General features: G+C 41.4%; 1 protein-coding gene across 3 annotated transcripts in view; it reads right to left on the minus strand.

The window, feature by feature from the left end:
- Positions 1-1,539: 1,539 nt before the first annotated feature.
- The window catches only part of Hacl1 (2-hydroxyacyl-CoA lyase 1), a 36,224-nt gene continuing 14,919 nt past the window's right edge, over positions 1,540-22,844 (minus strand). For 2 of the 3 annotated variants that reach the window (XM_075988785.1, XM_075988787.1), the window contains 10 exons: positions 19,987-20,099; positions 16,917-17,052; positions 15,600-15,705; positions 14,506-14,589; positions 13,727-13,828; positions 11,474-11,628; positions 10,636-10,794; positions 8,512-8,619; positions 3,783-3,969; positions 2,001-2,148 (listed from right to left, as the gene is read on the minus strand). In XM_075988785.1, coding sequence (XP_075844900.1) covers positions 2,116-2,148; positions 3,783-3,969; positions 8,512-8,619; positions 10,636-10,794; positions 11,474-11,628; positions 13,727-13,828; positions 14,506-14,589; positions 15,600-15,705; positions 16,917-17,052; positions 19,987-20,099 — 1,183 coding nt within the window. In that variant the 3' untranslated portion in view covers positions 2,001-2,115. Of the gene's footprint in view, positions 1,963-2,000; positions 2,149-3,782; positions 3,970-8,511; positions 8,620-10,635; positions 10,795-11,473; positions 11,629-13,726; positions 13,829-14,505; positions 14,590-15,599; positions 15,706-16,916; positions 17,053-19,986; positions 20,100-22,844 lie in introns of those variants that run through there. The other variant, XM_075988786.1, reaches the window with a different exon arrangement.

Below are 22,844 nucleotides of genomic sequence, written 5' to 3' on the forward strand. Positions count from 1 at the left end.
TCTCTGGAAGAAGTTTTGTCCCATTTTCTTTGGTTTTCTGAAGCATTGATACCTCCCCTCTCCCTTTCCGCTGGGGTCTGATTTACACCCTCATCTGGTGGCTCAACCAGCCTTTCCAAAAGTTCCCATGTGTTATCACTGGTCTTTCAAGAGGCCCTGGGATGACAGTCCTTGCCTCCAACTATGTGGGAAAGAGAGGTCATACTACCACCCTGGCTGACTCACCAAGGGAAAGCTGGGCCACCGTTTTTAAAGGTTCAGACCACAAAAAAACAAACAAACAAAACCCCAGCTGTTTCAATGGTTGCCTTTATCACTGGCCTCAATGCCTGGAAGGAAGGCAGTTCAAGTAACAACTGAATAGCACTTCATAAGCAATAGCCAAATTTAAAAGTTATTGTAATTATCTAACCTAGAAATGGTAGGTATTTATTTCTGGGGTCATTATATACCTTCGGGGGAGACATCTGACAGTCATCAGCTTTCCAGTGCTGAGACAAAACACCTGAGAAAATCAACGGAAGGCAGGCAATTTTTATTTTGGCTTATGGTTTCTGAGGGCTCAGTCTGTATTAGTGGGCCTCACTGATTTGGGGCTTATTGTTTCTGAGGGCTCAGTCTATATTAGTGGGCCCCACTGATTTGGGGCCTGTGGCAAGGTAGGACATCATGTTAGGGCTAAATTCAGGGCTTTGTGTGTTCTAGAGAATGTCTCCAGACCTGGCTTTCTGAGACTGTCTCTCCACATGTAGTTCAGGCTCGCCTTGAGCGCTCAATGTAACCCAGGCTGATAAGAGGAATTTTTCAGCTCCCTTATAATCTTAAGGTACTGCTATCTGTCAATAAGCAAAACGCCCTTAAACAGTACAGAACTATATATCATGGATAATTCTGCTGGTCTCGGTGCAGTGTGAACACACAAGGTAGCTAATCTACAGTGGTTAGTTTAGAGGTGGTGTGACTTCTCTGCTTCAATAAGTTCTTTCCAAGAGAAACATTCAACTCACCAACTATACGACAAGCTCCACTGCACCTGAGACTAGAGCCAAGTAACCAACAGTAAAATACAAACTAGACCGCGCCTACACAACTTTACTCAAAGTGTCTCTATATACATCACTTTTGGAGCTTTCATTTCTTTCTCCACAACACTTCGGAGTTTTTGTTTGTTTTTGTTTTTCTTTTGTTATTATTGTTTTTTCATGACAGGGTTTATCTATGTAATAGCCCCGGCTGTCCTGGAACTCACTCTGTAGACCAGGCTGACCTCGAACTCACAGAGATCAGCCTGTCTCTGCCTCCTGAGTGCTGGGATAAAAGGCATGTGCCACCACTGTTTGACCAGAAAGAGTTTTTAAAAGGTAAAGTTTTAACTTCGGAAATGGGTTTACATAAAAGGAAACTGATAAGTAACTTGGCCATTAGACACTTACAATGCTGTTATTTGATTATTTATGTGGTAGAATACTGTTAGTCAATTTTCATTCCTTAATAAAAATACCTGAGAAAATCCATTTAAAAAGAAGAAATATCTATTTTGATTCATAGTTTTTTAAGCTTTATTTTATTTTTAATTATGCGTACATGTGGATCTGTGTGTGAATATGTGCGTGAGTGTAGGCGCCCATAGAAGCTGGAGTCCCTGGAATTGCAATTACAGGTGAATGTGAGCTGCCCAATGTTGGCTGGGAACCGAACTCACTTCTACTGCAAGAGTAGTTTGTACTCTTAAATGCTGAGTTGTCTCCAGCTCCTGGCTCAGCTGGGAAGGTTTCGGTCTGTGGTCAGTTGGCTCTTTTGCTTTGGACAGGGAAGTCATGAGAGGACTTGCCTACGGTGGCATGTATGCCCGGGTCCTAATCTTCAGTTTCCTCTTTCCACTCCCCATGTCCTGAAGGCTGAACCATCCTCCAGCAGGGCCACCAGCTGCTCACCAAGTCTTTGGCATATAAGCCTTTGGGACTGTTTAAGATCCAAAATCATAACAAATAATGAAAGCCTTTTCCGTTTTTAATCAAGTTCTTTAATAAAACATAATTTTAAATGTTTTTGCTATGGAAAGTAAATTCTACCTTGCTGGAAAGAGAAAGTTCCTCAAAACCGTCAACAGTTTATTCACATATTAGAACGGGTCAGCCAGTGAAAGTCCTAAAGGAAGACAAAAAAAGACAACATTCAGTCAGAAGAAATACCAGTATTTGACTCACTGTAATTGCTTTATGTTGTAGAACTAGACAATCATGGTAAAATAAGGTTTGTGTTTGGTCTAGTCAAAAGGAGCTAAAAATTAATTAGTGAAACCAGCTGTCTTACACAAAGCAGCCTAGGAAACTTACTTTTCCCGAGTCTTCTTCCACTAACCGTGATCAGAACACAGAAAAGCAGAGTTAGGAAGAAACAGACATTTACTTGACAGAGAAGGGGCAAGACCACGATCTCAGGCCTGAGATGCACAAACAGGAAGAACTATGGAGCTTCTGGCAATGTCCTCCCCACTTGGCCAAGACACGGGTTACCACAGAGCAGTTAGTTGTCCTAACCTGTGGGTCGCGGCTCCTTTGGCAAACGTCTTCCTCCAGAAATAGTTACATTATGATACATATCAGTAGCAAAATTACAGTTATGAAGTAGCAACAAAAAATGCATGGTTGGGAGTCAGCACAATGTGAGAAACTGGATTAAAGGGTCACAATATTAGGAAGGTTGAGAACCATTGCCACAGAGAGAGATTCCTATGCAAAGCAGGAAGCAGCCAGCCTGCATTGTGAGTCAAGGGCAAATGGTGCTAGACAAACATTCAGTTAAAAGAGAAAAGCTTGGAAATGAAAATATGTCAGGATTCCACTGGAATGAAGGTTAAAAATATATTAAAGTGTTTAATATAAAAATAATCCTACAGAATTACTAATGGGGATGATAATTTATACTTCTCCAGAAATACCCAAATGATGTTCAGAGGAAAACTGAAGAACAGATTTAAAGCAGATCCTTAAAAGAATTAGAAAGATTCCTGCCAATGCCACCTGCCTGCTTCCTCAGCTTAACCTATGTGTGTTCATCTGCCTAGCCAGCAGGCTCTGTTCTTGGAATCCTTTCTCTCAGCTCAAAGGTAAATTCTCAAGTCTCTGATGTCTATTTTCACACAAACAGAATTTTAGCAGAATTCTATATATCTGACAGTTTCCAAGCTAGTTGCTGTGTATTTTATTGATTGTTCAGGTATCTGACCATTTGTGCCCCATCTTACGCAAAGAAGAAAGAGACTGGCAGTAGATCTTTGTCTGAGAACCAAGAGAGGGACACTAGCTATGCGTCACTATGCGCCAGAGGTCACGTAACTGAGCCGAATGCAACCATGCAGATCCACGATTACAGGCTCATATATGCTGTGCTCACTGCATTTTCTTTTATGAGCCTGCTCCTCTTGACATAGAGCCCCTGTCTTTTCATCTCCTCTTTGCTAACTCATTCTGATCTCAGTTTAAGCACTACCTCCAATGAGCTTTGCCTATAGCACCAATGTATTTCTTCACTTAGACTTGCTTAGAACTGCAAGTCAGTTCCTTCCCGTCATGTCCTTTGCTCTGTCATGTTTTGCTTACTTGTTACTCCAACAAGCACACATAACAATATCTCAACAAATACTTGTTGAACAAGCAAATGAAACTTCCAAATTCAGAAAGAAACTTAAAAAGACTTCTGAATCCCAGAGAGTATGCCTCTCAGGGAGGAATCAGGAGAGAACATGTGTTTCTTGCTTTCTGCTCAGTAGCTGAACTTGCCTGGGCTTTCCGTGTGCTCTGTGGTTCAATCATGATGTTGATAAGACAGGGTTTACTTGTGTCTTCCAGTGCCTGCTTCAGAGAGTTTTGGAGTTCTTCTGGTGTTTGTACAAAATACCCTTTGCCTCCAAATGCAGTCATGACCTGCTCATAATGCGAGTTTGGCAAGAGACACATCGGAGGGACACTGAAAAGCAAGTTATAAGTCAATAAAATTTAAATCTTTCAGCTTCTAGAAAAAGTAATGTCCCCAAATTATCTGTGAAAAACATAAGCTGACCCACGGGCATACTTTTTTGCAGAACAGCTCTCTATAACAGCAATATGCAGAACACATGTGATTCCTTGTTCCTCCTTTATTCCATCTCATATTTCCATGCCCCCTAGGTGAGCTAGCCAAACTCCAGGCCTTCGTTGCTAGAAGAACCTGCAGCTTTCTCTACCAGTGGCGGCACATTCTTAAAAGTTACTGGCTGGCTGTTGTAGGGTTTTGGGTTAGGTTTTGTTTTGTTTTTTTGTTGTTTTTTTTTTCTCCTTTGTTCATTTGCTTTTGAGACAGAATCATATAACCTTGACTGGCCTGGAATTTGTTGTATAAACCAGACTGTCTTAAACTTTCAGAGATCTGCCCATTGCTGCCTCCTGAGTATTGGGATTAAAGGTGTGTGTCACCATGCCTAGTTCCCCACCCCCTTTTTATTTATTTATGGATTTTTTTAAGCCTAGTTCTTTTTTCCCTTTAGAGCAAAACAACAACAACAAAAACAGCAAACTAAACAAAAACAAAAAGCAATCAGTTAAGCACTGGATCCAAGCCTAACGAAGATACCCAACAATCCCTTTGACAGCATTTTGAATGTCACCTGCATTCTAGTTATTGGATGTGGAATATACCCCTCAATCTGAAGTCTTCAACTTTGAAGCCATCAGGTATCTCAACTTTTTGAAGATTCTCATCTTTGGTTCTTGTTGATACTGAATTTTCAATAGTTCAATGTGATTCAGGTAAATGTGCATTTCTCAAAGCACGTACCAAGTCGCCTGGTGCAGGCTGTGATGTGTGTGGTCATACAGGTATCAGGGTGCTAACTGGCAATGTCACAGAGCAGAGCAGTGTGGCCCATGTCACTTGTCCTCTGCTACAGCTGGCTGGTCACCACACAGAACCAGCAGAGGGCATGGTACAGAGGCAGAGCTGAGATGCCAGTACATAAAACTGCAACTTCCTCTTTATTTTTGCTTGTTTTGAGACAGGACCTTGCTGTGTGGCAGAGTCTGGTCTGGAACTCAGTATGTAGCCCATGCTGGTAACCTCACTCTAAATCCTCTTGCCTCAGCCTCCCACGGGCTTGAATTACAGTTTTCCCCTACTTTCCACTGAGTCTTTTTTGTGTATGACGGAGTCTAGATATGTCTTGGACCCATCAGCTCAATGATCTCCTCTTCCCATCTCCAGATAGACTAGTGAACGACAAGTGTGTGTCACTACACCTGGCTCCCTGTGCTTTTTATTGTTTATATAGCAATGTCCAGTAGAACTTTCTATAATGATAAAAATTCTTTACATACAGTATGGTGGTCACATCACTGCCTGTTACTATGGGTAACTGAAATGTAACTAAACTGAGAAATTGAAGTTTTAATACTTATTTATTTATTTACTTTTGAGACAGGGTTTCTCAGTGTAGTCCTGGATGTCCCAGAACCCACTCTCAAACTCAGAGATCTGCCTCCCTCTACTTGTCAAGTGCTGGGCTTATTGTGTGTGCCACCATGCATAGCAACAAAATATTTTTTTAATCTTTTTTTTATTGAGAAAATGAGAAAAAAAACAAGTTTCCACCTCCTCCCAGCCTCCCATTTCCCTCCCCCTCCTCCCACCCTTCTCCCCCTCCTCCCACCCTTCTCCCCCTCCCCCCACTCCTTTCCCCCTCCCTTTCCAGTCCAAAGAGCTGTCAGGGTTCCCTGCCCTGTGGTAAGTCCTAGGTCCTCCCCCCTCCATCCATATCTAGGAAGGTGAACATCCAAACTGGGTAGGCTCCCACAAAGCCAGCACATTACGTAGGATCAAAACCCCTTGCCATTGTCCTTGGTGTCTCATCAGCTCTCATTATTTGTAATAGCCAGAACCTGGAAACAACCTAGATGCCCTTCAATGGAAGAATGGATGAAGAAAGTGTGGAATATATACACATTAGAGTACTATGCTGCGGTAAAAAACAATGACTTCTCGAATTTTGCATGCAGATGGATGGAAATAGAAAACACTATCCTGAGTGGGGTAACCCAGACCCAAAAAGATGAAAATGGGATGTACTCACTCATAATTGGTTTCTAGCCATAAATAAGGGACACGGAGCCTACAATTGGTGATCCTAAAGAAGCTAAGTAAGAAGGTGAACCAAAGGAAAAACATATAGTTATCCTCTTGGCTATGGGAAGTAGACAAAGCTGCCGGAGAGAAAATTGAGATCTTGGGGGTGGGGTGGGATGGGGGTAAGGGGAGATGGGGAGAGAAAAGGGAGAAGGGGAGGAAGGGGGGAACTTGGAGAAAAAGGAGGATTGGGATAAAGGAAGGTTGGATAGGGGAGCACGGAAGCACAATTCTTAGTTAAGGGAGCCACCTTAGGGTTGGCAAGAGATTTGAACCTAGAATGGCTCCCAGGTGCCCAAGCCGAGGTCCCCAGTTAATTCCTTGGGCAGCTGGGGATAGGCAACCTGAAATGACCCTATCCTATAGCAATACTGACGAATATCTTGCATATCATCATAGAACCTTCATCTGGTGATGGATGGAGATAGAGACAGAGACCCACACTGGAGCACTGGACTGAGCTCCCAAGGTCCCAATGAGGAGCAGAAGGAGGGAGAACATGAGCAAAGAAGTCGGGACCATGAGGGGTGCACCCACCCACTGAGACAGCGGAGCTGATGTATTGGGAGCTCACCAAGGCCAGCTGGACTGTGACTGAAAAAGCATGGGATAAAACTGGACTCTCTGAACATGGCGAGCAACAAAATATTTTTATTTTATAAGTATGGGTGTTTTGCTGGCATGTACGTCTATGTACCTACCACATGTGTGCAGTGCCCAAGGAAGCCAAGAGGTTTTACCAACTGTCAACAACTTCTCAGTCAAAGAGGAAAGGGTACTGATTTTTTCTTTTAATGAGACAGGGTTTTATGTAACTCAGACTGACCTAGACTTGCTATATAGTCAAGGATGTCCTTGAACTGCTGATCTTCTTGTATCTACCTTCTGACTAATAGGTGTGCTCCAGCATACCCAACTGGTATGAAATACTGGGGGTCAAACTTAGGGCTTTGTGAATAAGAAAGCAAGTATTCTACCAACTGAAGCCTAGAAACTGAACTTGTCACTTTATTTTTAATGAAGTTTATGTAGTAACATGTGATTCAGAGCTTCTTCACCAGATAGCACAGTCTATACTATCAACTAGAAGGAAGCCAAAAGGCATGGCATGGTGGTTTGAATGAGAATGGCCCCCACAGGCTCCTACATTTGAACATGTGGTCCTCAGTTAGTGGAATTATTTGGGAAGGATTATGAGGTGTGGCCTTATTGGAGGAGGTGTGTCCCTGGGCACAGGCTCTGAGGTTTCAAAAGACTATGCTATTCCCAATGTGTTCTCTTTCTCCTGCTTGTGGATCAAGATGTGAGTTCTCAGCTGCTGCTCCAGGGCCATGCCTCCACTCCACCCTCATTAACTTAACCCTCTAAAACTGTAAGCCTAATTAAACTTTTTTAAAAAATACAAGTTGCTTCGGTTGCGGTGTTTTATCACAGAAAATGAAAAGTAACTAGTACAAATAGCTATGGAAAAACAACAGTGTAATGAAAACACTGGCACTCTACTCTCTGAACGCCTCAGAAAGTTCTGTCAATGCCCACGGCAGTTCTGACAGTCTTACTTGACTCTTCCATCAGATGGTAAAGGCTTAGCTTTGTGGTAAAAGTAAGGAAGATCTTTAAATGCCAACTATTTGTGATGGCTAACCTTGGCTGTCAGCTTGACTGCATCGACTAACACCCACCCATCTGGGCATGACTGTGAGGGATTTTTCTTGACTGGATCATTTGAGGTCAGAAGACCCACTCTACATGCGAGCCACACCTCATGGCAGTCCAGATAAAAGGACATGAAAGAAAGAAGCTTGCTTTTTGTTCACTTGCCCTCAGCTTTGGTGGGATGTTCCTCTATTCTGCTGCCAGGCATCCCTTCACTAGTGTTAGAGACTACTTTCTCAGGGTTCCAGTAAATACTACAGATAAGCTAAGACGTCAGATTCGTGGACTAAACAGCTACTGGACTCTTGGCCATCCATTAGAAAGCAGCCATGGTTGGGTGGCCAGACCACAGTCTGTGAACCACTAATACATTCCCTTTTCATATATGCAGATTCACATCTACATTCATGAGTTCTGTTCCTTGAGAGAACCTTGACAAATACAGCATTAACAGTTCTCCCTGGTGTAAATACCAGCACTGCTATTACCCTAGGGTAGACATCACGAATCTTGACCTGAGTCTTCAGTGTCCCTGATTGTAAACAATCATAGACAGCTGTACGGAAAAGATCCACTTTAAAAAGGCCGACAAACTAACCAAGTTTACAGCATGTAGGCACATTCCAATCCAGCAAACTTTTAAAAGACAGACTAAACACATGACACAATCTAACTGTACATTTGTTGTGAGTTACTCACATTGTGGCAGCTTCTTGAAGATTTGACATTTTCCCCCAAGTGTCTGCATCAACTCCTTGGTAGATTCCATTATTGTTTACTACCAAGACTATAATTGGCAAGTTGTACCTAAAAGGGAAAGTAAACTATGAAGAGATCATTCTTTCTAAAGCAATTCCTTTTTCTTAAAACTGAAATATTTACTTAAAAGGAGACAATTTCAATAATTTTTTTTCAATAGGGAAAACCAAGCATTAATTATCCTAATAAAAATATAAAACCATTGATAGAAACGTTGCAGCTGTAGGATGTATTCAAGGCTGATAGTCTGCTTAGCTATGGATCTTAAATAACTAAACTTTTACAGGCAGCTACAAGAAAAACACCTTCTCCATTCCCTCCCTTCCTAGGCCTATTTCTACACGGTTCCTAGGAATACTGTCTGAAAAGTCCCATTATATTGTTGAAAGTGTCAATGACAAACAGCTCATGCTGGATGTTGTGAAAGACACATTGGCAAATAACACCCAATCTGCATCTCTAATGAAAACCAGCATGGCATGATCGGTACAGAAGATAAGTGTCCAAATGTCTCAAACAGTGCAGCAAAGATGAAAAGCCTAAAAAGGCTGAAGAAGAATGTGGGTTTGCTTTTATTAATTGTTGTATGATATTTTGATTGTGTTCTGACAAATAAAGTTTGCTTGGCACCAGGGGGTAGGGTTAGCCACTATCTGACCAAAATTTACCACAAAGGTTTGAAGGACTGTAGAGAGAGGAGGCAGGAAGTAGTAAGGTGGGGCAGAGAACAGATCTGGGCCCTTTCGGACAGAGGAACTGAAGAGGTAGAAAAACAACTGGCAGTTGCTCCCTGTTCTTGATCTTTCAGGTTCTTAACCTAATATTTGACTCCCAGTTTTTTATTGATTAAAGTTAATTAGATTAATGCTTTATCATATTTTTCCCTGAGGGTTTATAGTAACGACATAACTGAGTCACATGACCGTGGAAGCCATTTGCTCTCTGCGCTGGAAAGGAATTACCACCCTCTAAAAGGCTCAATTCTTTTCACACATCATCTTTTTGACATATGTGGATTTTCAGTATAGACCTCTAATGGCCAAACTTTCCACTAAACCGCAATAATGCTGACTATGAAAAGCATGTGAGAATTGAACATGTCTAGTGTATAATAACATTTTTCATTAGTGTATTTTTAAATTTTCTTTAGATTTATTTAGTTTATGTATGTGTGTATTTTGCTTACATATATACATGTGCCTGCCTGGTACCCTCAGAAGTCAGAGGTCAGAAGAGGGCTTTTGGGTCCCCTGGAACTGGAGTTAGAGGCAGTTGTAAGCCTCTGTTGTGGGTATTAGGAATCAAACTTAGGACTTCTGTAAGAGCAACAAGTGCTCCTAATCTCTGAGCCATCTCCAGACCCACAGAAGTATATTCTTTTTTCTTTGTTTTGGTTTGTTGTTGTTTTGTTTTTAGCTTTTTTCTGTTTTTTGTTTTGTTTTGTTTTGGTTTTTTTTTTTTTTTTGAGAAAGGGTTTCTCTGTACAGCCCTGGTTGTCCTGCAACTCACTCTATAGACCAGGTTGGCCCCAAACTCAAGAGAGATCTGCCTGCCTCTGCCTCCTGTGTGCTGGGATTAAAGGTGTGCGCCTCCACTGCCTATCTCAAGTGCACTCTTAGGTGAGATTATATAGTTTATAGAAAGGAAAAGCCTCTCCTGTAGTCCAGGTTGACCCTGAACTTGCTAAGCAGGTGAGGATAACCTTGGCCTCCAGATCCTTCTGCTTACTCTGTCATCTCTATTCCCAAATGCTGGGATTAGTGGAGTGCATTGCCAAACTTGGTTTGATCTTGATAGTTTTTTATACCAAAGTATTGAAAGTCCCAAAACATGTTTCACAAAAAACCTACCACCCTAGTAGAACAGTCTTATTATAGTTTGAATACAGCTGGGGTAAGAGGTCGGGAGAGCCCTCACGCTGACGCAGTGGGAGTCTCTCCATGAAAGTTTATAACTAGGAACCTCAAAACATGATGCTATCCCGGACTCCTGTTGTGAAGCAAGTGAGTACTGTACGTTTTCATATTATGAGAATAAAATGCTATGATTTAGGGCTCTGTTTACCTGCAGATGGTTTCTACTTCCATGCCAGAAAACCCAAAGGCACTGTCGCCTTCCACACAGATGACCCGCTGCCCAGGACTTCTATCTTTAGCCACCAGAGCAGCTGCAATAGCAAATCCCAAACCGACTCCCATTGTTCCAAAGGTGCCAGCATCAAGCCTGTTGAGAACAAAGCTAAAATCAAACTTTGTAGCACATATCATGCAGGGTGGAGGTGGCACAAACCTTTCAATCTGTATTTATATGGTTTATGAAAAAAGTTAAGAAATAGACATTTTTCTTTAATATTAAATTTTTGGAATATAAGGAAGCGAGTTGTCAAGGATAAGCGGCATGAAAGGAAAATGCCACACATGATTGCTTGGATGAATGTAAAAAACTGAGTACACAGGCTGGGCAGTGGTGGCGCACACCTCTAATCCCAGCACTCGGGAGGCAGAGGCAGGAGGATCTCTGTGAGTTCGAGACCAGCCTGGTCTACTGACCTAGTTCCAGGACAGGCTCCAAAGCTACAGAGAAACCCTGTCTCAAAAATAAAAACAAAGCAAAACAAAACAACAGAAAAAAAACAAAACTGAGTACACAAACCATCACATTATACCAAGAATTATGAACCACAAAAACTGTAAAACTATAAAATCTCACCTAAGAGTAAACTTGAGCTGAGCAATGGAGGCGCACACCTTTAATCCCAGCACTCAGGAAGCAGAGGCAGGTGGCTCTCTCTTGGATTTGAGGCCAGCCTGGTCCTGGCATGTACAAGTCTAAAATATTTTTCTTAATCAGTAGTACTGTGGTTTCAAATTAAACACACTGTCATTTTTTCTTGGAGTCTTACCTGTGGCGAGGAAGGTAGTTCTGAAGCACGGTACGGCCAATGTCCATAGTATTAGCTCCCTCACTTACTATAAAACAGTCTCTGGGTAACTGTTCTTGAACATGGGAGAATACTGTGTAGTAATTCATAGGGAGGGATCTTTTGGAAGCTAATTCCTAAAAACAGAGGTAGGTATATGCTGAGTTACATTGGGACATAATGATAATAACAGTGTCAATAAGCTATTACCAAAGTCATTTTGGAACAGTTTAATACCACCAGTCAGCTACAAGATTCCCAAATGGCTGTATGCTGGCTACTCTTTGACTGCGAACAATCCAGAACCATGCTAAGAACAATGTGCCCTACAGTCCCAGTTGGGACACAATACATAAGGTAGGGAATCCCCTTGACCTGGTAAGTGGATGAACCTTTCCTATTAAACACCTGGAGAAGTCTTATAGTAAAGATGGCAACACTGGGCTAAACAAACAGAATGGTCATACCTGTGCACTCTTAGAAAAACATTGTCTTAACTATTTTTCAGAACAGTTTTATCTGAAGTATGGTCCTAAATTTAAAACTAAAAGTTAGGATTACAGAAGATGACCTGAAAATCTGGTTCTTCTCTCTCACAGTGTAGAGGAGCTATGTTACATCTATTTAAAAAGTCCCTGATTGACAGAGCTGTAGCAAGGTCTTCAAACAGCCTCATGGCCACCAGTGCTGAGAGGAGCCACTGGTGTTTCATCAGTTAACAGTCCTGTCCCGGCACTCCAGCCTCACTGGTGCTACCCTGCTCTGCTGAAGGTTACATTCCCCCGTGCACGCCCCTAGCGCGGACAAAGGAGCAAACCCTAAGGGGCTCCTAGGGAAAGACGCATTACTTACAACTATGGAGAAACTAGAACTTAGACTGGTTCTTGGCAGTAGAAATGGTCACTGACTAAGATTCCTCTGCACGGTAGAGTCAGCCACATCAGTTCTGCTAGGACGTTTGGTTCAAAGTACAAACTTACTCTATGATGACAGCTACATTAGGAAACAAACTGCAGATTTGCAAATGTATCGTTCTATCAGGAGGAAATCCTAGGGCAGGCTGGAGAGACTGCTCAGAGGTCAAGGGCATTTGTTGCTCTTATGGAGGACCCAGGTTGGGCTCCTGTACATACATGGTAGTTCACAACTACCATGTTCCAGCTCACCTCCAAGGGTTCTAGACACACATGGTGCACATATATGCAAGCTCACACAAAATGGAATCAACAACTTAAAAAGAAGAAACCCTAATGTATACTGAACACTGCACCCAGCTGAACCAAGACACACCCAAATACACAAAACAGTAAAAGAAAACCTACCACCCCATCTGACAATCAAAGAGAAAGTGCTGTATTTACAATGACTTTGAATAGAAAACAGCAACACTGCTGAAGAGACCCACTGTAGTACTCGCTGGGAAGGATTAGTGGTGACCTCAAAATTCAAGACAGTCTCCAAACCTTCACTATGAGGCAAAGCCACAAGGGCAGATGTGAAAGCCACAAGAGTTTCTGGCAGTGACTTGAAAGATAAATGGCAGTGTGTGAGGAAGGGGTGGACTGACACTTGCCTTGAAGGAAAGATATCTTAAGGGCAGATAACTAAGTCCTAACATGCCCTTAGGACTTAAGGGACATTCTTGCATCAATCCTTAAATGTCATAGGATTTAATTATGATATTATGCACCAAAATCAAACTGACAGCTTTCCAGGGTCAGATTGCTTTTCTTTTCACAGCTCACAGTGACTCAAGAACCATACCCTTAAAATAAACAACAACAAAAAAAAAACAACCATACCCTTTGGATGCTCAATTATGCAAGGAGCTTAAGGCCCTTTCAAGGTAAAGTAAAAGCATGCACAGGGGCATGCATATGCTTTTTCTTAACTATTTACAAGGTTGAAACTTTACTATCCACCCCTTCCCCCACACACAGGGTTTCTCTAGAGACCAGGCTGGCTATGAACTCTGAGATCCGCCTGCCTCTGCCTCCCCAGTGCTGGGATTAAAGGCGTGTGCCGCCATGCCAGGCTTCACTACCATTTTCTATTAGGCTATTATCTGACTTTCTGGTTTGTGGACCTTTTGAGAGCTGTGCCCCAGCAGCACCCCTTTTGATCCCCAAGCCTACACAATGCAGTACTTCCTAGGATTGTCTATGCCCCACTATGAGAGGCCAAAGCAACTCATCAACTTGAAGGGATCTTGAAACATAACTGGTCCCACATTACCTTGGATGCAGCTTCATTGGTCCTCATTTTTTCCCTCAGAGTCTCCCACCATTTGCTGTCTATGGGGTACTGCCATGGGGTTTTATCAAACTGTTCCAAAAGCTAAAAACAAACAAACAAACAAACTTCCTTAAAGTAGGCAATGGCACACAGCTCTGCCCTTCACATTGCTCACACTTGCTTCTCTTCCTGCAGAGCAACTGATGGCAGACCAGTGGGTGGCAGGGTGAGCCACACTCACAGACCAAATGCTGCAGAATGACTGCACATGTGACATGGACTGCATCTGCATCTCAAATGCTGTGTACTCAAGATAACGAATATCATACAAAATCGAGTGATAAATGTGACCATATTTTACCTCCGGCCACAGTGAAATGTATAGATTACATATAAATAGAAAGTTAGACAAGTCCTTGATTATAGTTTAAAGAGTAAAAATTCCTTTACTACCTAAAAATATACTGTTATATTTCCACTGTGTAAGTCAAGTTAAACTAATGCTATATTGTAATTTTCTCAGAAAGCTGAATTCTACCTACTGAATTCTGGTTTGAATAACCTTAAATTTTCATGACATCAAATTAGTGTTCTAAATGCTTAACTTCCACAAATATGAACAGTGTACAATGAGCTGAATTTACCAAGTTCCAAACTTACAGTTAAAGTTAGTTTCCCATCATGAACTTGCCACCAAGCCAATCAAGACTAACATTATCCAGAATTGACTGTCCACAGAGAACAGTCCACAGGAATTAAAATTCAGAGAAAGGAATTACCTGCTTAGAAACAGCATTTATGTCTCCTAGCAAAGTCACAGAAGGCCTTACATTATTCCCCAATTCTTCTGCACAGATATCAATCTAAAAAAGAGAAAAACCTGAAGAACAAGCCATGTTTGGTCTTTTTTGTTTTGAACAAATTGAGAAATTATTTTTTATTTTCTGGTATGAGTGTTTTGTCTGTATGTATGTCTGTATCACATGTGTGCCTGGTGCCCAAAGAAGAGAGAAGAAAGCATTGAATACTCTTGAACGGAGTTACAAATGTGTGTCGGGAATTGAACCCTGAACCTCTGGAAGAGCAACCAGCTCTTAAAAACCTTTAAGAAAGGCTATTGTGCCAGTGGTGGGGTGCATGCCTTTAACCCCAGCACTTGGAAGGCAAAGGCAGGTGGATCTCAGAGTATGAAGCCAGCCTGGTCTACAGAATGAGTTCCAGGACAGCCAGGACTAAACAGAGAAACTCTTGTTTCCAAAAAAACAAAAACAAACAAAACAACAACAACAAAACCCATCCAAATAAAAACAACAACAACAACAAAAAACTTTAAGAAGGACAGAGAGGTGACTCAGAAGTTAAGACCTCTTCTAGAGGACCTCAATTTGAGTCCCAACACTGGCTCCAGTTCCTGGGTATGTGGTGCCCTCTGCTGACCTCAGGGGGCACCAGGAGAGGTTGGAGTACTTTCCAGACATTCAGTTTAGGGGCAGGTGAGTTCAAGGCAGAGTCATCTAGAGATTTCCAGAGGCAGTTTTAGCATCTAAAAGGACAATTCACCTCCTTACAAGGCCGAGGTGTCCCTCCAGTCCTTCCTACTTAAGCCTCTCTTTGTCTTTAAATACACTCCAGCTGCAAGGAAGAGGCAAATTATGCTTTTCAGATTGTTTCAGACTCGACTTTGAAAGCTTTTCTCCTTAAAATTAGCACAAGATACTTTGTAGGCTTGAAAAGGCAGCTGACTTTGGTACCTGTAATTACATCAGATAATTTGTAAAATCTATTTCTGTAAGAGAAAAGGTTCTTTACAAAAGAGGGCGAACAAAGAAGCACAGAGCTGATCAGAGTCATCCCCCGCCCCCATGCCCAGTACCTGAATAAACTTCACATCTGCCTGGTATCTTGGAGGCAATCCAAAATGTAATATCCAGTTCAGCCTCGCACCAAATAACACAATCACATCAGCAAACTGCAGAGCCCTGTTAAAAATTAACAGCAAAGAAACTAATGATTTTCCTAAAATATTTTCGAAGTCTAGATAATTTGGAGCTTCTAGAGTAAATCTGATCTTTCTAATTGAGTTTTGAAAGATTGGGAAGATGGCTCAGTGGGCAAAATGCTTGCTGTGCAAGCATCAGAACCTGATCTGGACCCTTGGCGCCCACATAAAGGGTGACTGCTATGGTGCTGTCCCAACCTGGGCGCTGGGGGTGGGGACAGGTGCAAGCCAGGTGCCTAGTCAAACTGGCAAGCTTCAGGATCAGTTAGAGACCCCGTCTCAAAACTAAGGGGAAATGTGACTGAGAAGAAACCTAAGAAATCCTTGGCATCCACACCTGCATGTATGCACTCTACCCCCCAACACATAGAAAAACATAATCTGTAATTTTGTTTTGTTTTGAAGATGGGATATTGCTTTTTAAACAAACTTGTGGTCCTCTTCCCTCAGCCTCTAAATGCTGAGGTTACAGGCATGCACCACTGTGCCTGGCTAGCTTTTGGTTTGTAGGTGTTTCTGGGGCTGAAACCAGGACCTCAAGCATGCTAGTCAAGCACCTTAGTGAGTCCCACTCCAGCTCCCAGACCCATGTTTGCATCTCAATGCATTCTTCACACTGATTTCCAGGAGCAGATTCTCCTTGGTGATGGGATTAAAGACATGTGCCACCATGCCCAACTTATACAACGCAGGACTTCCTGCCTGCTAGATAAGGACTCTCCCAATTGAGCTACATCGTCAGTCTGGAATTGCTTTCGAAAATATACTATATGCATTTTCACCTAATATGCAAATAATCGAGACCAGGTTGTGCTTTCACAAATTTTCAGTAACTTCATCATCTAAATTTGGGACTTTTGCTTTGTGAAAATTCCAAAGATTCTACCGATGGTACTGTAAGCACATCACTCTGTAGGTAGCAGAAGGCAAATATTATACTAGTGTGATGCCAACTGAAGAATTTTTACAGATATAGAAAAAATGAAAATTGGATAAGAGTCTAAACAACTACCAGGAAGTGATAGCACGAGCCTTTAATCCCAGCACTCAGGAGACAGAGGCAAAAGGATCTCTCTAAGTTTGAGACCAGCCTGGTCTACAGAGTAAGTTCCAGGACAATCAGAACTACGAAGAGAAAACCTGTCTCAAAAACAAACAAAAAAGAAACAAAGAGCCTGGAATGCCACACACCTGGATCTGGCTGCACCTACACAGTTTGGATGATTGTCAGGGACAACACCCTTCCCCATAGGGGTGGGCAAAAATGGCAAATTGCACTGCTCCACCAGCTTCCGGAGACTGTCCTCTGCACGGGAATAAGCGGCACCTACAAGAAATGCAAATCACTGGATGATCAGTCACACTGCACACTGGGAACCTCCAATGAATCATGTGATCCTCTACTGTATAAACATCAGCTTTAAAGCAAAATGAAGAACTGCCTTTAAACAAAAACGTGTATCTCCTGCTGCTCTCACCTTCCTGCTTTATGCGCAGGGTCTGCTAAACTACTACCCACAATTCCCTGAATATAAATGGGCAGGGAAGACCTTTGCCCTCTATTACCTGTAAGCCTCCTCTGCAGTACACTGTGTCTGAGTTTTGAGGGTTGCTACAATGCTGTGGTACATATCTGTTTTTACAACTGTGTGCTGCAGAATAAAACATGCCCTCAGTGACACTGAAAACTACTAACTGTTTCGACATATAGGAATAATCTCATTTCTGTAGTCATCATGACTGCTATTATTTTATTTAATTACATACACACACACACACACACACAGAGTTTTGTTTTTGTTTTTCAAGACAGGATTTCTCTCTGTAACAGTCTTGGCTGTTCTGGAACTTTCTTTGTAGAGGAGGATGGCCTCAAACTCACAGAGATCCTCTTGCCTCTGCCTCTTGAGTGCTGAGATTAAAGGCGTGTGCTACCACCGCCCAGCTTTAATTTTATATTCTTTAGAGCTAATAGCATATCATCCATTTCTCTATAGAATTCTACTAAATAGTATAGTTACATTCATATCCAGTATCATGTTTTGCACTAAAAGGTCATCTTAAAATTCTTTATTATGTATATGCAAGAAAAATAGTGCTTTTAGTTCAGCCAGAAAGTTTTCTTACTCTTTTTCTTGTCTGGGTGTCTTTGTATACTCAGGCCTTGCTTCTTAGACACCTTTGTTCCCCTTGTCTACACTGGGAACGACTATTTCTTAATGGTACAGCTGTGGATGTCATATCCTCTAGATCCTTTCTTCACAACACCCACATAAAATACTCCCTTTCTTATAACTCCATCCCACCTTCCCAGAGCACACAGCATAAGAGTATATATATATATATAACAGTGAGGGTGTAGCTCAGTAGATAAGGTGCCTGCAGTGTAAGCATGAGGACCCAAGTCTGGATCCAGACATGGCGGTGCACATCTGTAACCCTAACACTGGAGAGTCTGGATCCAGATGTGGCGGTGCACATCTGTAACCCTAACACTGGAGAGTCTGGATCCAGACATGGCGGTGCACATCTGTAACCCTAACACTGGAGAGTCTGGATCCAGATGTGGCGGTGCACATCTGTAATCCTAGCACTGGAGAGTCTGGATCCAGATGTGGCGGTGCACATCTGTAACCCTAGCACTGGAGAGTCTGTATCCAGATGTGGCGGTGCACATCTGTAACCCTAGCACTGGAGAGTCTGGATCCAGATGTGGCGGTGCACATCTGTAATCCTAGCACTGGAGGAATGCAGACAGGTGGATCGCAGGAATCACTGGCCAGATACTCTAGCCAAATCAGTGAGTTTTGGATTCAGTAAAAGACCCTGTTGACAGCTACAGAAAGACTTTTGGTATCCACATATGCACATGCATGAAAATGTACACACACATACCATACATAGAATTAAAAAGAATTGTAAAGTGGACTTGTTTAATCCCAGCATTTGGGAGGCAGAGGCAGGCAGAGCTCTATGAGTTTGAGGCCAGCCTGGTCTACAGAGCAAGTGCCAGGATAGGCTACACAGATAAACCCTATCTTGAAAAACCAAAATAAATAAATAAATAATCCATCTACAAAATAGAAAAAGAAAAAAATAATAAATTGCTAACAGGAATATAAATTGTTTCTGTGATACCTAAGGAGTAAGCAATTTCAGTTCCAAAAGTCATTCAGATACCCATACTTTTTAATTTAGTTAATTCTCTTTTTGGAGCACTACCATAAATCCTAACTATGGAAAAACTTCGCATAAGAATGTTTACCACAGCTACTATAAACAAACACACATTTGACAACAAGAGTCAATGTATACAATTCAACATTAAAATTGTGTTTAGGAAATAATTTTAAGAAAAATAGTTATTATAAATAGCTTATCAAATATAAAACTGTCTATATGGCATTATCACAATATGTAAAATAGGCATAAAAAATAAAATACTGGCTGGGCAGTGGTGGTGTACACCTTTAATCCCAGCACTCAGGAGGCAAAGGCAGAAGGATCTCTGTGAGTTCGAGGCCAGCCTGATCTACAGAGCTAGTTCCAGGACAGCAAGGGCTGTTACACAGAGAAACCGTCTCAAAACACCAAATTAATTAATTAATCAATCAACTAATTAATTTTAAAAGTGAAATAAATAAAATACTGTTGGCCAAAACTGATTTCCTTGGATGGAGTGATTTCTTTTTTTCTAAAACTTTTCTTGATTTTTCTGAAATATCTGTAATAGAAAAAACTTATTTGTAGGAGGGAGGGATTGCTTGTTGGTTACCGGCTAGCTCAGATCTGAAATAATCACACAGAAACCATATTATTTCAATCACTGCTTGGCCCATTAGTTCTAGCTCCTTATTGTCTAACTCTTACATATTAATTTAACCCATCTCCACTAATCTGTGTATTGCCATGTGGCAGTGGCTTACCAGCAAAGTCTCAGCACATCTGTCTCTGGCAGTGGCTCCATGGCATCTCTCTGACTCGGTCCCTTCCTTCTCTCAACATACAGCCTAGTTCTTTTCCCCCACCTAGTTCTGTTTTTCCCAGACACAGGCTCAAAGCAGTTTTTTATTCATTAATCAATAAAGCAACACATAGACAGAAGACCTCCCATACCACTTATTTACTTCTAAGTCAAGAAATAAAATTATTCTTTGTAAAAGTAAGGTCTTCAGGCCACTGAACATGAGTTCTGTGATTTGGAAATGGATGAAAAGACCATTTGTGGCAATTACAAACACCAGAGCAGGAGTTCTTGTACCTTTCCCGATGATGAGCAGGGGCCGTTTGGCATTTCTAATAACAGATGCTGCCATACACACAGCAGGGGTTTCAGCCATGCTAACTGGAGATGGCATGCAGCACTCCTTGTACCTAGAAATAAAAATGATGCTGTAATAATGAAATGAGGCTAGGGGCTTGGAGATAGCTCAGCAAGTAAAGGCACTTGCCACCAAGTCCAAAGACCACTAAAGCATGCATATGTACACACACAAATAAATGCCTTAGGCTGAGAGTGGTGGTGCATACCTCTAATCCCAGCACTCAGGAGGCAGAGGCAGGTGGATCTCTGAGAGTTTGAGACCAACCTGGTCTACAGAGCAAGTTCCATGACTGGGTCTATAGCTATTAGGAAACCCTGTTCTCGAAAAAATTTTTTAAAAAATGAGATTTATATTATCCAACTATCTAGACACACAATAAAATAGGACATCAACGCTACACAAGTTTAAAGAGAGGCTACATTTTCAACTCACCTAAGGCACACTGTCCTTCATTCCTCAGTATTATTTTGATAGTCATACACACACACACACATACACACACACACACACACACACACACACACACACACACACACACACTAGATGTCATCATGTCTGGTTCTAACAAATAGAAACTACCCCAGTATACTGAATATACTGACCACTGTCTGTAGCTACTAGAGAACCATTTCCATAATAGCAAGGTCCACAAACATTGTGTTTAAGAAATAACAATGAAACACGCTAGGCAGTGTTGGCACACACTTTAATCCAGCACTTAGGAGGCAGAGGCAGGCAGATACCTGAGTTTGAGGCCAGCCTGATCTACAGAGAGTTCCAGCCAAGGCTCTGTAGTGAGACACTGTTTCAACACACATATACACACTTAAAACAATGAATGTTCATTGTTATGGATGTTCAATAAATAAACTACAGGAGGAATGTAACCTATATAATGTGTATGAAGGCTCAGGACAGTAGTGCACACTAGTAAACCCAGTACTTGGGAAGTGAAGGCAAAAGGATTGGCTTTGAAACCAGGCTGGACTACACAGTGAAATCAGTCTTAAATCTTCTAACTATAAATTCAACATGTTGATTAAATATGCATGACAAAAAGGAAAGGTACCATTCTACTGGGCATTTTTACCTGTGGATTGTCAAGAAGATGACCTCTCCCTAAGCTGTACTGTCTACTTTGATAATAATAATATTGGCTTATACCGAGTTTTGATGAATAAAAATAAACACAAGGATGTTTCACAGCCAAGGTCTGTGAGTCTCACCTAAGGGGCTGCATGGATTGGAGCTCAAGTTAATGACAATTAACAATCAAATCCCAATAGCTAGTTTAAATTCTTTAACCTAAATGTTGGGAGATGTATTCATGGGTCTCAGAGTGCATCACAACTGAAACAAAGCTTTGAAAATAACAAAGTTAGACTTAGATGTTTTTGTTAAGTAACTTTGAGGTAAAAAACCCAAGAAGACTATCTAAAGTCTTAGAAAGGAACATAGCTGAATGTGAAACTCTTTAAGGTCAGGAAACAAGAACAAAGCAGTCCAATTATAACTGGCTGATGGACTTTCATTGCTAGATTTGGATGATGACCAAAGGTGATGATTAATCCTTTATATCCATTTCTGTTCTCAATCTCCTGATGTAAAAAACTATTAATGAATGAATATGTACCCTAAAGATTTAAAGGAGAGCTGACTGATTCTTTTTCTTTTTTCTTTTTTTTTAATATTTATTTATTTATTATGGATACAATATTCTGTTTGCATATATGCCTGCTAGAAGAGACCTCATTACAGATGGTTGTGAGCCACCATGTGGTTGCTGGGAATCGAACTCGGGTCCTTTGGAAGAGCACGCAATGCTCTTAACCACTGAGCCATCTCTCCAGCCCCTGACTGATTTTTTTTAAATATTTATTTATTATTTATTATGTATATAACAGTCTATCTGTGTGTATGCCGAAGACCAGAAGGGGGCACTAGACCTTATTACAGATGGTTGTGAGCCACCATGTGGTTGCTGGGAATTGAACTCAGTACCTTTGGAAGAACAGGCAATGCTCTTAACCACTGAGCCATCTCTCCAGCCCCCTGATTCTTTTTCAAATATCAAAGTTTATGTTTATTATTTCTTTAAGATTCCTTTCAAGATAAGTAATAAAGTAATTGGCCCGCTCTTTGTAACTGTAGAATGTAGCCTGCCAGTGAAAGACCTGACAAGAACACCATGCTTGCCACATGGTTAATCTACAAGTTGTTTGGGTATGAATGCATGTGGGTTCTTGGGATAATTTGTATTTCACCTGTAATATATAAAATGTTTAATCATATGAGGGAGATTAAAAACATGTTTTTACCAATAATAATCTTTCACTTGAGAAATGGAACACAACTGTTTTGACTCTTGCACTGCCTGGAAGATTCTGCTGGGGTATAAAAGCTGTGAAACAACATGAGGAGAGAATAAACCCAGAAATCACCAACAGAGTTTGTGAGGGCCTTTTCCCCTAACACCCCTCCGATAGAAAAGATCAGCTACGCCGACTCCGTAGACTCCTGCCAAAACCTTGTGCTGCTGGAGGCTGGCCCCCCAGACAGCAGTACAATAATAAAATAAAACTTTTTTTAAAAGAATGATTTCGACATTTCTGGATTTCTCTAAAAATGTTATAACAGAAAAGGCATATTTTATTCCTAAGACTAAAGAAATACCACTTAGGGGGTTGATGGACTATGGTAGCATATTTATCAAGGCGAATGACAATTAAGTGTGACTTTCTTGTACTTCTTTTCATTCAAGGTTTATTTAAGAAATCAAAGTGAGGGACAAATC

This window comes from Microtus pennsylvanicus, chromosome 10 (assembly GCF_037038515.1).
Source record: "Microtus pennsylvanicus isolate mMicPen1 chromosome 10, mMicPen1.hap1, whole genome shotgun sequence".
Taxonomy (NCBI): Eukaryota; Metazoa; Chordata; class Mammalia; order Rodentia; family Cricetidae; genus Microtus; species Microtus pennsylvanicus.